Below are 15,433 nucleotides of genomic sequence, written 5' to 3'. Positions count from 1 at the left end.
TTGACTGGCTTTCATCAAGCTGCCCACTCAAACTGTAACCAGTGCCTGAAACCTGGTTCAGGTTATAAGTCAGCCTACCAGGGTAGTTACAAACAGCACAGGAATGAAATCATGTATTGATCACATCTTTACTAATGCTGCAGAAATGTGTTTTAAAGCAGTATCCAGATCCATCAGATGTAGTGATCACAGTAGCCATATCTAGGAAAACCAAAGTTCCAAAGGCAGGGCCTAATACAGTGTATTACAGGTCATGCAATAAGTTTTGTAGTGATTCCTATGGTGTTGATGTAAAGAATACTTGTTGGTCCATGGTGTGTAATGAGGAGCAAGCAGACGCTGCACTTAACACATTTATGAAATTGCTTATTCCATTTACTAATAAGCATGCACCATTTAAGAAAATGACTGTAAAAACTGTTAAATCCCTGTGGATTGATGAGGAATTGAAAAATGATATGGTTGAGAGGGATGAGGCAAAAGGAATGGCAAATAAGTCTGGCAGCGCAACTGATTGGCAAACGTACTGCAAATTGAGAAACCATGTGACTAAACTGAATAAAAAGAAGAAAACTACACTATGAAACAAAGATAAATGACATAAAGAATGATAGTAAAAAGCTTTGGAGCTCCTTCAATTACATTTTTGGGGAAAAAAGGCAAACTCAACTCCATCATTCATTGAATCAGATGGCTCATACATTACAAAACCCACTGATATTGCCAACTACTTAGCAAACTTAGGCATGACATGCCAGCAACAAATGCTGACACTACACACAGCTCAGGCATCCATGCATACCCCACAAGAGGTCTCTTCACAGTCCCCAAGTCCAGAATAGACTATTGGAGGCGCACAGTACTACATAGAGCCAAGACTACATGGAACTCTATTCCACATCAAGTAACTGCTGCAAGCGGTAGAATCAGATTAAAAAATATATATTTTTAAGAAAAGAATATACCTTATGGAACAGCAGGGACTGTGTATTCTCACTATACACACACATACACTAATGGGGATCCATAATAAATACACATATACAATGAATAGTAAACATTACGCTCACAGAAGTTCCAAAAGAATAGAGACATTTCAAATGTCATATTATGGCTATATACAGTGTTGTAATAATGTGCAAATAGCTAAAGTACAAAAGGGAAAATATATCAACATAAATATGGGTTGTATTTACAATGGTGTTTGTTCTTCACTGGTTGCCCTTTTCTTGTGGCAACAGGTCACAAATCTTGCTGTTGTGATGGCACACTGGTATTTCACCCAGTAGATATGGGAGTTTATTAAAATTGGATTTGTTTGTGGGTCTGTGTAATCTGAGGGATATACAGTACCAGTCAAAGTTTGGACACACCTACTCATTCAAGGGTTTTAATAGTGAAGACATCAAAACGATGAAATAACACATATGGAATCATGAAGTAACCAAAAAAGTGTTAAACAAAGGTTCTTCAAAATAGCCACTCTTTGGCTTGATGACAGCTTTGCACACTCTTGGCATTCTCTCAACCTCTCAACCAGCCTTGTTAATTTGTGGAATTTCTTTCCTTAATGCGTTTAAGCTAATCAGTTGTGTTGTGACAAAGTAGGGATGGAATACAGAAGATAGCCCTATTTGATAAAATACCAAGTCCATATTATGGCAAGAACAGTGCAAATAAGCAAAAAAGAAACGACAGTCCATCATTACTTTTAAGACATGAAGGTCAGTTAATGCAGAAAATTTCAAGAACTTTTAAAGTTTCTTCAAGTGCAGTCGCAAACACCATCAACTGGAAGACCCAGAGTTACCTCTGCTGCAGAGGATACGTTCATTAGAGTTAGCAGCCTCAGAAATTACAGCCCAAATAAATGCTTCACAGAGTTCAAGTAACAGACACATCTCAACATCAACTGTTCAGAGGAGACCGCGTGAATCAGGCCTTCATAGTCGAATTGCTGCAAAGTAACCACTACTAAAGGACACCAATAAGAAGAAGAGACTTGCTTGATCCAAGAAACACGAGCGATGGATCCAAAGTTGAGATTTTTGATTCCAATAGCCATGTCTTTGTGAGACACAGATATGGGAACTCCTTCAAGACTATTGGAAAAGCATGCCAGGTGAAGCTGGTTGAGAGAACGCCAAGAGTGTGCAAAGCTGTCATCAAGCAAAGGGTGGCTACTTTGAAGAATCTGAAATATAAAATATATTTTGATTTGTTTAACACTTTTTTGTTTACTACATGATTCCATATGTGTTATTTCCATAGTTTTGATGTCTTCGCTATTATTCTAAAATGTAGAAAATAGTCAAAATAAAGACCCTTGAATGAGTAGGTGTGTCCAAACTTTTGACTGGTACTGTATGTCTCTGGTGATACAATTGGCAGGATTAGGAAGTGCAGCTCAGTTTCCATCTCATTTTATGGGCAGTGTGCACATAGCCTGTCTTATCTTGAGAGCCAGGTCTCTCTGTGTCTCTCTTTGTTTTTCCTCTCATTGTCATTCGACCTCACAAACAGAAAGGTACTCGTCATACATACAGTACAGTACCCATCTCTGCTATGGGTGTATATTTGTAACTTCTGCCACTCTGCATGACTGCTTTATTCTGAGCTGTAGACATAAATAAAGAATAAACAGATACTGTATCTCTATAGAGACATCTCTCATCATCTGTTGCAGCTGCTGCAGTCTCCCGAGGTTAAGGAGGATGCAGTCCTCTGCTGTTCTATGGAGGTATGTACACTTCATATTCTATATTTTCTGTCCTGTACGTCAACACACTCCCATCTTCACTGAAGCCTCTTACAGTACCCATCGGTCCTTTGTATATTAATGGACAGAGAGGCAGTAGGACAGAGAGGCAGTAGGACAGAGAGGCAGTAGGACAGAGAGGCAGTAGGACAGAGAGGCAGTAGGACAGAGAGGCAGTAGAACAGAGAGGCAGTAGGACAGAGAGGCAGTATACACTGTATACTCTTCATATTCTATCTATTCTGTCCTGTACGTCAACACACTTTTCAGCCCAAGACAGTTGTAGTCAGGCTGTTGTCTGTCTGGATGTAGTGAAGGAATCTTTCTGTCTCAGCATGAATTATAGAGTGACACTGAGGTAGTGTAGAGGCTAAGAACAGAGTCTGAAACTAGTTTGCAGACTAGAGCCTGGAGCTGGGAAGGAGATCAGAGGAGGGCTGGGGAGGAGAGGAGAGGAGGGCTGGGGAGGAGAGGAGAGGAGGGCTGGGAAGGAGAGGAGGGCTGGGAAGGAGAGGAGGGCTGGGAAGGAGAGGAGAGGAGAGGAGGGGAGGAGAGGAGGGCTGGGGAGGAGAGGAGAGGAGAGGAGGGCTGGGGAGGAGAGGGGAGGAGATGAGAGGAGGAGAGGGGAGGAGATGAGAGGAGGAGAGGAGAGGAGGTCTGGGGAGGAGAGGAGGGGAGGAGATGAGAGGAGGGCTGGGGAGGGGAGGAAGGCTGGGGAGGAGAGGAGAGGAGGGCTGGAGAGGAGAGGAGAGGAGGGCTGGAGAGGAGAGGAGAGGAGGGCTGGAGATGAGAGGAGGGCTGGGGAGGAGAGGAGAGCTGGGGAGGAGCTCTGTTCAAGGCAGAGAAAGAGAGAGCACGAGGGCAGAGCAGGGAAGGTGACCTGTCAGGCCAGCTCTAGGAAGTCTGCTATAGTGGAGCTAATCACTAATTGTTTTTTGGGGGAATTTGAGAATATCAGCCGGACTGGACAGACAGGCCAAGGTTCCTATAATGGGACTCCATCCTTCCGTGACAGACATATGTTAAAGAGCGTGCCCCTAACCTTTCACAACTCAGACACCCCCACTCGGAAGCTAGCCAACCAGCCCCGTCCCTTAGACAGACACCCCCACTCGGAAGCTAGCCAACCTGTCTCTGACAGACACCCCCACTCTGAAGCCAGCTAACCAGTCTCTGACAGATAACCCCACTCTGAAGCTTGCCAACCCGTCTCTGACAGACACCCCCACTCTGAAGCCAGCTAACCAGTCTCTGACAGATAACCCCACTCTGAAGCTAGCCAACCTGTCTCTGACAGACACCCCCACTCTGAAGCCAGCTAACCAGTCTCTGACAGACACCCCCACTCTGAAGCCAGCTAACCAGTCTCTGACAGACACCCCCACTCTGAAGCTAGCCAACCCGTCTCTCAGACAGACACCCCCACTCTGAAGCTAACCAACCAGTCTCTCAGACAGACACCCCCACTCTGAAGCTAGCCAACCAGTCTCGCAGACACACCCACTCTGAAGCTAGCCAACCAGTCTCTTAGTCACACCCCCCCCACTCTGAAGCTAGCCAACCAGTCTCTTAGTCACACCCCCCCCACTCTGAAGCTAGCCAACCCGTCTCTCAGACAGACACCCCCACTCTGAAGCTAACCAACCAGTCTCTCAGACAGACACCCCCACTCTGAAGCTAGCCAACCAGTCTCGCAGACACACCCACTCTGAAGCTAGCCAACCAGTCTCTTAGTCACACCCCCACTCTGAAGCTAGCCAACCCGTCTCTGACTAGCCTATATTCAGACGTCTAGATGTAACCTTAACCCCCCTCCCTCCCCTCTTCCTCCCTCCACCTAACCCCCCTCCTCCTCTCCTCCAGCTGCAGTCCACAGGTCATCTCCTGGAGGAGCAGCTTCCAGAGATGATGACTGAGCTCCTTGCCACAGCCAGGGACAAGATGCTGTGTCCGGCTGAGTCCCAGCTGACCCGCTCCCTCCTCATGGAGGTCATTGAGCTCCGTGCCCACCACTGGACCCCTCTGGAGGCCCTCACCACACAGTACTACAACAGAACCATTCAGAAGCTCACCACCGCCTAGCCACCCAGGGCCCAGGACTGGACCTAGGCTCACAGGTCTTCAGGTCTCTCTTGAAAAAGACATTTTATCTCAATAAGACGACCTGGTTAAATCAAATAAAAAGGTCCAGTTGTCTGACATAGGGAGGCCTTAACTGGGTTAATAGCTAGGAGGCATGGGACCATACCGGGAGTGGATTTATCTGGGTCCGAAAGGGTTTAGGTTACGGTTTGGGGATGAGACAAGACAGAAACATGTGAAACCATGCATAAACAAGTCAAACACTACACACACAACTAAAAAGACCGGCCACTGGCCATGCTGCCTGTTCCGACGAGACGGGAGGAGGACAAAGAGTGTTTGTGAGGCGCGTAGAGGAGAGGGGTGTGTGGGGGTACAGGGTCGGGTAACAGCCGTCTCTGGGGAACAGAGGGTCTCCTCAGAGGATAAAAGGAGAAGGCGGTGTCCAGAGGGACATTTCATTCTCTATCTCTTTTGTGCTTGTTTGCCAACTACCCGCCCTCCTATCTGTTTCCTCTGTCTCTCCTACCCTTCCACCCCGGGGTCTATGTGGCTGGGGGAGCATGCCTCCCTCTAGTTTGTCCCCTCACCAGGCGACCCTCTCTGCCCAGGCGACACTCTCTCCCCAGGCGACCCTCTCCTGCCAGGCGACCCTCTCTCCCCAGGCGACCCTCTCTCTGCCAGGCGACCCTCTCTCTGCCAGGCGACCCTCTCTCACCAGGCGACCCTCTCTGCCCAGGCGACCCTCTCTGCCCAGGCGACCCTCTCTGCCCAGGCGACCCTCTCTGCCCAGGCGACCCTCTCTGCCCAGGCGACCCTCTCCTGCCAGGCGACCCTCTCTCCCCAGGCGACCCTCTCTCCCCAGGCGACCCTCTCTCCCCAGGCGACCCTCTCTCACCAGGCGACCCTCTCTGCCCAGGCGACCCTCTCTGCCCAGGCGACTCTCTCTTGCCAGGCGACCCTGCCTCCCTCCCCCCCAGGCCTGCCTGCCTCCCTCCCCCCCAGGCCTGCCTGCCTCCCTCCTCCCCAGGCCTGCCTCCCTCCCTCCTCCCCAGGCCTGCCTGCCTCCCTCCCCCCCAGGCCTGCCTCCCTCTCTTCCCAGGCCTGCCTCCCTCTCTTCCCAGGCCTGCCTCCCTCTCTTCCCAGGCCTGCCTCCCTCTCTTCCCAGGCCTGCCTCCCTCTCTTCCCAGGCCTGCCTCCCTCTCTTCCCAGGCCTGCCTCCCTCTCTTCCCAGGCCTGCCTCCCTCTCTTCCCAGCCCTTCCTGCCTCCCTCCCCCCAGGCGACCCTCCAACCCCCCAGGCAACATGGACAGGCCTGCTTTAGTCCCCTGCCAGATGCCCTTTGTGTGGCTGAGACACTGGGACACTGGGTCTGGCCTGCTGGCCTGTTTTGGCTGGCTGACAGATGGCTAACATTACTGGAAGAAGACTCAAGTGGGCTGGCTGCAAGACACACACAGGCCAACCCATCCTCCAACCCAGGCTAACCCAGTCAGGCCCCTGACAGAGAGGGCACACTGGGTCTGTCGTGGGGGGAGACTTGAGGACTTGGGGGGAGAAGCATCAAGCAACTGCTTTGTTGAGGCTTCTTTGTCATTGTCCTTTTGGGAGGGGTTTAATTTCCTCTGTCCATGCTTTTGTTACCTTCTGTATTAATATTATTATATTATTATTATATTATTTCTTTTAAATCAGGTTTAAATATGTATGATTATGGGATATTTTAGGGCTGACCTGTTGCACAGGTTTGATTTGTTTTAAATGGTTTTAAGGTGATTATTTGCTTTAAAAGTCAAAAATATCAAATAACAAATACATTTTAACAGTGGTAATGGGTACTAGCATTAAAGGATCCTCAATAGGTTTGAGGAGTTGGTTGACTAGACTGAGGGAAGGTTTGAGGGGTTGGTTGACTAGACTAAGAGGGAAGGTTTGAGGAGTTGGTTGACTAGACTGAGGGAAGGTTTGAGGGGTTGGTTGACTAGACTAAGAGGGAAGGTTTGAGGAGTTGGTTGACTAGACTAAGAGGGAAGGTTTGAGGAGTTGGTTGACTAGACTGAGGGAAGGTTTGGGGTGTTGGTTGACTAGACTAAGAGGGAAGGTTTGAGGTGTTGGTTGACTAGACTGAGGGAAGGTTTGAGGAGTTGGTTGACTAGACTGAGGGAAGGTTTGAGGAGTTGGTTGACTAGACTGAGGGAAGGTTTGAGGAGTTGGTTGACTAGACTAAGAGGGAAGGTTTGAGGAGTTGGTTGACTAGACTAAGAGGGAAGGTTTGAGGAGTTGGTTGACTAGACTAAGGGAAGGTTTGGGGAGTTGGTTGACTAGACTAAGAGGGAAGGTTTGAGGAGTTCGTTGACTAGACTGAGGGAATGTTTGGGGAGTTGGTTGACTAGACTGAGGGAAGGTTTGAGGAGTTGGTTGACTAGACTAAGAGGGAAGGTTTGAGGAGTTCGTTGACTAGACTGAGGGAAGGTTTGGGGAGTTGGTTGACTAGACTAAGAGGGAAGGTTTGAGGAGTTGGTTGACTAGACTGAGAGGGAAGGTTTGGGGAGTTGGTTGACTAGACTAAGAGGGAAGGTTTGAGGAGTTCGTTGACTAGACTGAGGGAAGGTTTGGGGAGTTGGTTGACTAGACTAAGAGGGAAGGTTTGAGGAGTTGGTTGACTAGACTGAGAGGGAAGGTTTGGGGAGTTGGTTGACTAGACTGAGGGAAGGTTTGAGGAGTTGGTTGACTAGACTAAGAGGGAAGGTTTGAGGAGTTCGTTGACTAGACTGAGGGAAGGTTTGGGGAGTTGGTTGACTAGACTAAGAGGGAAGGTTTGAGGAGTTGGTTGACTAGACTGAGAGGGAAGGTTTGGGGAGTTGGTTGACTAGACTAAGAGGGAAGGTTTGAGGAGTTCGTTGACTAGACTGAGGGAAGGTTTGGGGAGTTGGTTGACTAGACTAAGAGGGAAGGTTTGAGGAGTTGGTTGACTAGACTGAGAGGGAAGGTTTGAGGAGTTGGTTGACTAAACTGAGGGAAGGTTTGAGGAGTTCGTTGACTAGACTGAGGGAAGGTTTGGGGAGTTGGTTGACTAGACTAAGAGGGAAGGTTTGAGGAGTTGGTTGACTAGACTGAGAGGGAAGGTTTGAGGAGTTGGTTGACTAAACTGAGGGAAGGTTTGAGGAGTTGGTTGACTAGACTAAGAGGGAAGGTTTGGGGAGTTGGTTGACTAGACTAAGAGGGAAGGTTTGGGGAGTTGGTTGACTAGACTAAGAGGGAAGGTTTGGGGAGTTGGTTGACTAGACTGAGGGAAGGTTTGAGGAGTTGGTTGACTAGACTGAGAGGGAAGGTTTGAGGTGTTGGTTGACTAGACTAAGAGGGAAGGTTTGGGGAGTTGGTTGACTAGACTGAGAGGGAAGGTTTGAGGTGTTGGTTGACTAAACTGAGAGGGAAGGTTTGGGGAGTTGGTTGACTAGACTAAGAGGGAAGGTTTGGGGAGTTGGTTGACTAGACTAAGAGGGAAGGTTTGGGGAGTTGGTTGACTAGACTGAGGGAAGGTTTGAGGAGTTGGTTGACTAGACTGAGAGGGAAGGTTTGAGGTGTTGGTTGACTAGACTAAGAGGGAAGGTTTGAGGTGTTGGTTGACTAGACTAAGAGGGAAGGTTTGGGGAGTTGGTTGACTAGACTAAGAGGGAAGGTTTGGGGAGTTGGTTGACTAGACTAAGAGGGAAGGTTTGGGGAGTTGGTTGACTAGACTAAGAGGGAAGGTTTGGGGAGTTGGTTGACTAGACTAAGAGGGAAGGTTTGGGGAGTTGGTTGACTAGACTGAGAGGGAAGGTTTGAGGTGTTGGTTGACTAGACTTAAGAGGGAAGGTTTGGCTAGAAGGAAGATTCATAGACGTGGTTGGTTTGAAGTCAGTCAGACTAGTGGCCTTGTCAACTATAATAATACATTTATGTAGTTGTGTCCTGTTTTTTAAAATGAAGGCTGGGAGGTTGAGTGCTTGCTGAGACGGAGTGACCGAATTTGAGTTTATTATTTCTTGCAAAATGAAATGTAGCTCCTTTAAGAGGAGGAAGAAACAAGCATGATAAAATCCTTCTTCAAATGGTCTCCTGTTCAAGCAGCCATTTTGCAAGTCGTTATATCTGTATAATGATGAAATCTTTTAATCTGTGTTATTTTACAGATTTTTTTTTATGATATAATGTAGGTAGCTAGTATGTGATTCGCATTATTCTGGCTTCTGCAAATGTGTTTACCACGATATTGACGTATACCAACCCACTCATCATTCTATCATTTGATGGGCTGTATGTAATCCACTGTACAGTAATTACCAGTATTTAAGAAAACAGAGCGAGCGCTCAGGGGGCATGGTGCAAACAGTGACTATGGCTACTTCCTAATTAAATATAATTCCTCCCAAAGTGTGCACTTGTTCACTTCCCTTCACTGATTTGAAAGGAAGTGACTGGTATAAGAACTATGTTCTAGCCCGTACATCTACCAATCCAATGCTTTTAGATTGCGGGAGGTAGTGAACGAGTCTACACTTCAGGAGAAAGGAGATATTTATGGGACGCACCCATGATGATTAGCTATAGGGTTGTATAGGGTTGTGTGGATAGGAAGGTGGCCTTTCTATGTCTTCTTCCTATGGCTTCAGGTCATGTTGAATGAACTGCTCTGTCTGGGACAGTCTGTCAGTCCTACGACTACTAGTGTTACTTGTTCCTGATTTCTCATTGAATTGAATCTCTCTGGGAAGTTTTGTGTTATTTTTGTTTCTGTCTTGCATCAAGAATCCTAATCTTTAAGGTAGTCACACACCCAAGTCAATAGGAGGGTCTTGAATTGAAACGTATATAATGAGTTGGGAGATCTATAAACCCATCCGTCTAAGTGTGCGCATGCCTATGAGCTGATTTTATTTATTTTATTTGAGGTTTTTATTTAAAATGTTTATTTTATCAATGGGTTTTGATTTTAAGTGACTGAATCCATTGTGATACCGATGATCTCTTGCCTGGTAAGTGTGGTATTACTGTGATTATTTTAGATTGAAAGCAACGCTGTAGTGCTATTGGCCGATTCCGGTTCCATATGCAAATGGCGTGACTCATTGAAACACACCGGGGTTCTTCCTCATTTGTGACACTGGGCCTCCCGGCGCCGTCTGACACTTGACCTTTAGGTCACGTGACGTACCCCGACTATTGAATGCAACGCACCTCTATTTGCATGTCATTGACATTGGAACGAGGGAGACAGAATGAGATGGGAGGTGTTGGCGTGGTTACTCAGGCGAGGCAAGCTAGTCTACCAGCCAGAAGGTGCACAGATGATGAGCTGTAGAATTTGTGGTTGGTCATCAATTTGCTTTTTGTTTTTTTTATTAAGCAATTGAAAAAAATAAACTAACTGAAAAGAGAAGTGGGAAAAAAATGTGTGTACTGTTGTTTTTCCCTGCCTACGTCTGTCTCTTCATATTCAGCTCTTCATATTCAGCGGCTGTATTGATGTCTGGAAATTGGTGTCTTGATGTCTGGACATTGGTGTCTTGATGTCTGGACATTTTCCCATATGCTGAGGACATCTCCCCCTTCAGCCACGAAAACCTCTGTTTTAGGGGAAAACATCTTGTATATCTTATGTGTTAGCCTTGTCTCAAACAGAATGCATGTAATACAGTTGAAGTCGGAAGTTTACATACACTTAGGTTGGAGTCAAAAAAAGTATCATTTCAACCACTTCACAAATGTCTTGTTAACAAACTATAGTTTTGGCAAGTCTGGTTAGGACATCTACTTTGTGCATGACACAAGTCATTTTTCCGACAATTGTTTACAGACAGATTATTTCACTTATAATTCACTGTATCACAATTCCAGTGGGTCAGAAGTTTACATACACTAAGTTGACTGTGCCTTCAAACAGCTTGGAAAATTCCAGAAAATGATGTCATGGCTTTAGAAGCTTCTAATTGACATAATTTGAGTCAGTTGGAGGTGAACCTGTGGATGTAATTCAAGGCCTACCTTCAAACTCAGTGCCTCTTTGCTTGACTTCATGGGAAAATCAAAAGAAATCAGCCAAGACCTCAGAAAAAAAAATTGTAGACCTCCACAAGTCTGGTTCATTCTTGGGAGCAATTTCCAAACACCTTAAGGTACCACGTTCATCTGTACAAACAATAGTACGCAATTATAAACACAATGGGACCACGCAGCCATCAATACCACTCAGGAAGGAGACGCGTTCTGTCTCCTAGAGATGAACGTACTTTGGTGCGAAAAGTGCAAATCAATCCCAGAACAACAGCAAAGGACCTTGTGAAGATGCTGGAGGAAACAGGTACAAAAGTATCTATATCCACAATTAAACGAGTTCTATATCGAAATAACCTGAAAGGCCGCTCAGCAAGGAAGAAGCCACTGCTCCAAAACCGCCATTAAAAAGCCAGACTACGGTTTGCAACTGCACATGGGGACGAAGATCGTACTATTTGGAGAAATGTCCTCTGGTCTGAGGAAACAAAAATAGAACTGTTTGGCCATAATAACCATCGTTATGTTTGGAGGAAAAAGGGGGAGGCTTGCAAGCCGAAGAACACCATCCCAACCGTGAAGCACGGGGGTAGCAGCATCATGTTGTGGGGGTGCTTTGAAGCAGGAGGGACTGGTGCACTTCACAAAATAGATGGTTTCATGAGGCAGGGAAATTATGTGGATATATTGAAGCAACATCTCAAGACATCAGTCAGGAAGTTAAAGCTTGGTTGCAAATGGGTCTTCCAAATGGACAATGACCCCAAGCATACTTCCAAAGTTGTGGCAAAATGGCTTAAGGACAACCAAGTCAAGGTATTGGGGTGGCCGTGGCAAAGCCCTGCCCTCAATCCTATAGAAAATGTGTGGGCAGAACTGAAAAAGCGTGTGCGAGCAAGGAGGCCTACAAACCTGACTCAGTTACACCAGCTCTGTCAGGAGGAATGGGCCAAAATTCACCCAAGTTATTGTGGGAAGCTTGTGGAAAGCTACCCGAAACGTTTGACCGAAGTTAAACAATTTAAAAGCAATGCTACCAAATACTAATTGAGTGTATGTAAAGTTCTGACCCACTGGGAATGTGATTAAATATATAAAAACTGAAATAAATCATTCTCTCTACTATTATTCTGACATTTCACATTCTTAAAATAAAGTGGTGATCCTAACTGACCTAAGACAGGGAATTTTTACTAGGATTAAAGGTCAGGAATTGTGAAAAACTGCGTTTAAATTTATTTGGCTAAGGTGTATGTAAACTTCCGACTTCAACTGTACATTAGAACCTCTTTGTTTCCCTTCACACACTGAGCTCTCATTATTCAGACAGAATACACACTATATACATCATACTGATGTCATCCATTTTAAAAGCGCTGCATATATTCTAATTGCTGCGTTACATACTTGTAGGTATTGTACTGTTGGATGACTGGACGTCCTTGGCCCAGTTTGTTGGTGTCGTTAGGCCCTGACCCAAACCTGGGTTTAGACTGCGGCGTCTCCCCCCCGGGCCCTGGGTGTCTGAGCACAGGCAGGACGTCCTTCAGCGTTCGTCCACATCAATCACAGTCTAGGGGTGGAAGGGTGAGACTGGGGGAAATCTACTTCTGATATAGGGGAGGGGGTGTAAAACATGCAGAGGACGTTCTGTTCCTCTGCGCCGACGTTGCCAGATCTTAAATCGCCTGGATAGGGATTATACGTATCAGCTAACCATGTATGTTACAGAAATCTGGTGCCAGACGGCACAGTGCGTGACTTGGCACGCAACTATTGGTTGAGGCATGCATTCTCTGAGCAAGGGGGAGGGACCAAAGTGCGTGTGAAATGATGTCACTACTCATGTCTTTTTTCACTTTATTTACAGCCAATAACCATTTAAAGAATGTAATATGTATGCAAATGAGGTAATTATTAAGGACTGTGTTCCTCTCAGCTCTTAGGGAAAGGAGTAACCGAAGACCCTGAGAATGAGTGGGCTCCCAAGTGGCGCAGCCGTCTAAGGCCCTGCATCTCAGAGGCGTCACTGCAGTCCCTGGTTTGAATCCAGGCTGCATCACATCCGGCTGTGATTAGGAGTCCCATAGGGCGGCGCACAATTGGCCCAGCGTCGTCCGGGTTTGGCCAGGATAGGCCGTCATTGTAGAATGAGAATTTGTTATTAACTGATTTGCCTAGTTAAATAAATAAATATAAATATATCAAAAATGCCTCCCACAACACATGTAGTTTGGATGCATGAAGGTGCCTTTATTTAGAATAGTGTGTAAATAGTAGTGGTAGTGGTGTAAATAGTAGTGGTGTAAATAGTAGTGGTAGTGGTGTAAATAGTAGTGGTGTAAATAGTAGTGGTAGTGGTGTAAATAGTAGTGGTAGTGGTGTAAATAGTAGTGGTAAATAGTAGTGGTGTAAATAGTAGTGGTAGTGGTGTAAATAGTAGTGGTGTAAATAGTAGTGGTAGTGGTGTAAATAGTAGTGGTGTAAATAGTAGTGGTAGTGGTGTAAATAGTAGTGGTGTAAATAGTAGTGGTGTAAATAGTAGTGGTGTAAATAGTAGTGGTGTAAATTGTAGTGGTGTAAATAGTAGTGGTGTAAATTGTAGTGGTGTAAATTGTATTGGTGTAAATAGTAGTGGTGTAAATAGTAGTGGTGTAAATTGTAGTGGTGTAAATTGTAGTGGTGTAAATAGTAGTGGTGTAAATTGTAGTGGTGTAAATAGTAGTGGTGTAAATAGTAGTGGTGTAAATAGTAGTGGTGTAAATAGTAGTGGTAGTGGTGTAAATAGTAGTGGTGTAAATAGTAGTGGTGTAAATTGTAGTGGTGTAAACTCACGGCACTGTATCAGTGTTCACTTTACTGCAGTCATTTGTTGTTATTCTTTCACTGTATCACCCAATAAAAACAGAATTGTTCTTTCAGCTTTTTAATGCACACCATCTTATACACACAACCAAATACTAAAGTCACCGGGTTTGATTCACTTGGCTTTAATTAATGGCGATAATGTGAGCAGACAGTCGGAAACACCATCTGAGACCATGTTAGATACACTACTATGTGGACACATCTTAAAATTTGTGTTGCTGACCGGTGTATGAAATCAAGTACACAGCCATGCAATCTCCATAGACAAAACATTGTCAGTAGAATGGCCCGTACTGAAGAGCTCCATGACTTTCAACGTGGCACCGTCATAGGATACCACCATACCTAAACGTTAGTTCATCAAACTCACTACCGAGTTCCAAACTGCACAAGAACTGTTCGTTGGGAGCTTCATGAAATGGGTTTCCATGGCAGAGCAGCCGTACACAAGCCTAAAATCACCATGCGCAATGCTTATGCGTCGGCTGGAGTGGTGTAGCGCTCGCCGCCATTGGGATGGAGCAGTGGAGACGTGTTCTCTGGAGTGATGAATCACTCTTCCCCATCTGGCAGTCTGACAGACTAATCTGTAGTGGCGGATGCCAGGAGAACGCAACCTGCCCCAAATGCATTGTGCCAACTGTAAAGTTTAGTGGTGGAGGAATAATGGGCAGGCTGTTATTCAGGGTTCGGGCCCCTTAGTTCCAGTGAAGGGAAATCCTTAATGCTACAGCATACAACTAGACCAGTCTGTGCTTCCAACTTTGTGGCAACAGTTTGACCTCAACCCCATCGAACACCGTTGGGATGAATTGGAATCCCACCTGCGAGCCAGGCCTAATCGTCCAAAATCAGTGCCCGACCTCGCTAATGCTCTTGTGGCTGAATGGAAGCAAGTCCCCGCAGCAATGTTCAAACATCTAGTGGAAATTTATTTTGGCCATGTAGTATACGTTTCCTTTGTCTCCAGTCCCAGTCTGTACCTCGGTCTCTGTGTGTCTGATGTTGTGGGTGTTGGGTGAATGCTGAGCATATCCCTGTGATAATGGTGTCATCAGGCCTTGGAGCGAACACTGAGGGATGGATGGAGGAGCAAGAGACTGCTCCATCCCTCCTCCACTATCTGTGAATTAGAATCATAGTTATTTTCACAGTCCTACGGAGTATAAACAGAGGTTGTATCCCAAATGTCACACTTTTCCCTACACAGTGCACTACTTTTGACCAGAGGCCTGTGGGGCCTGGTAATGCAACAGGGAATCGGATGCCGTTTGGGACGCAACCAGAGATGACCATGCGTAGCATAGTGGGCTGCCAAGGCCTGGAGGGAGCCTCATCCAGCTAGCTATATCTTCCAGCGAATTGGATCACATTACTTACCACAGTATGAGTTATGGTTGACCAGCCAGTCTAGTCTGTCTGCACAGAGGGATGTTCTGTCTGCCAGTCTGCACGAAGAGATGTTCTGTCTGCACAGAGGGATGTTCTGTCTGCCAGTCTGCACGAAGAGATGTTCTGTCAGGCAGTCTAGTCTGTCTGCACAGAGGGATGTTCTGTCAGCCAGTCTAGTCTGTCTGCACAGAGGGATGTTCTGTCAGCCAGTCTAGTCTGTCTGCACAGAGGGATGTTCTGTCAGCCAGTCTAGTCTGTCTGCACAGAGGGATGTTCTGTCAGCCAGTCTAGTCTGTCTGC

The 15,433-nt window shown here is 46.2% G+C and overlaps 2 protein-coding genes across 2 annotated transcripts in view; both read left to right on the top strand.

Moving 5' to 3' along the window:
• The window catches only part of ctif (CBP80/20-dependent translation initiation factor), a 180,463-nt gene extending 170,192 nt beyond the window's left edge, over positions 1–10,271 (top strand). The window contains exons 13-14 of the mRNA XM_071389018.1: positions 2,687–2,740; positions 4,622–10,271. Coding sequence (XP_071245119.1) covers positions 2,687–2,740; positions 4,622–4,840 — 273 coding nt within the window. The 3' untranslated portion in view covers positions 4,841–10,271. The remainder of the gene's footprint in view (positions 1–2,686; positions 2,741–4,621) is intronic.
• Positions 5,404–10,271, top strand: LOC139538648 (uncharacterized). Its single transcript, XM_071340948.1, has 2 exons — positions 5,404–7,520; positions 7,554–10,271. Exon 1 carries the CDS (start codon positions 5,404–5,406, stop codon positions 6,325–6,327), a length of 924 nt encoding a protein of 307 aa, XP_071197049.1. The 3' UTR covers positions 6,328–7,520; positions 7,554–10,271.
• Positions 10,272–15,433: the final 5,162 nt, after the last annotated feature.

Source organism: Salvelinus alpinus, chromosome 1, assembly GCF_045679555.1.
Source record: "Salvelinus alpinus chromosome 1, SLU_Salpinus.1, whole genome shotgun sequence".
NCBI lineage: Eukaryota > Metazoa > Chordata > Actinopteri > Salmoniformes > Salmonidae > Salvelinus > Salvelinus alpinus.
The sequence above is the reverse complement of the archived record's forward strand: the minus strand, read 5'-3'. Positions and strand labels throughout refer to the sequence as shown.

Coding starts and splice junctions, on each gene's coding strand:
- LOC139538648 (XM_071340948.1), top strand. CDS start 5,404: ATGCCTCCCTCTAGTTTGTCCCCTCACCAGGCGACCCTCTCTGCCCAG.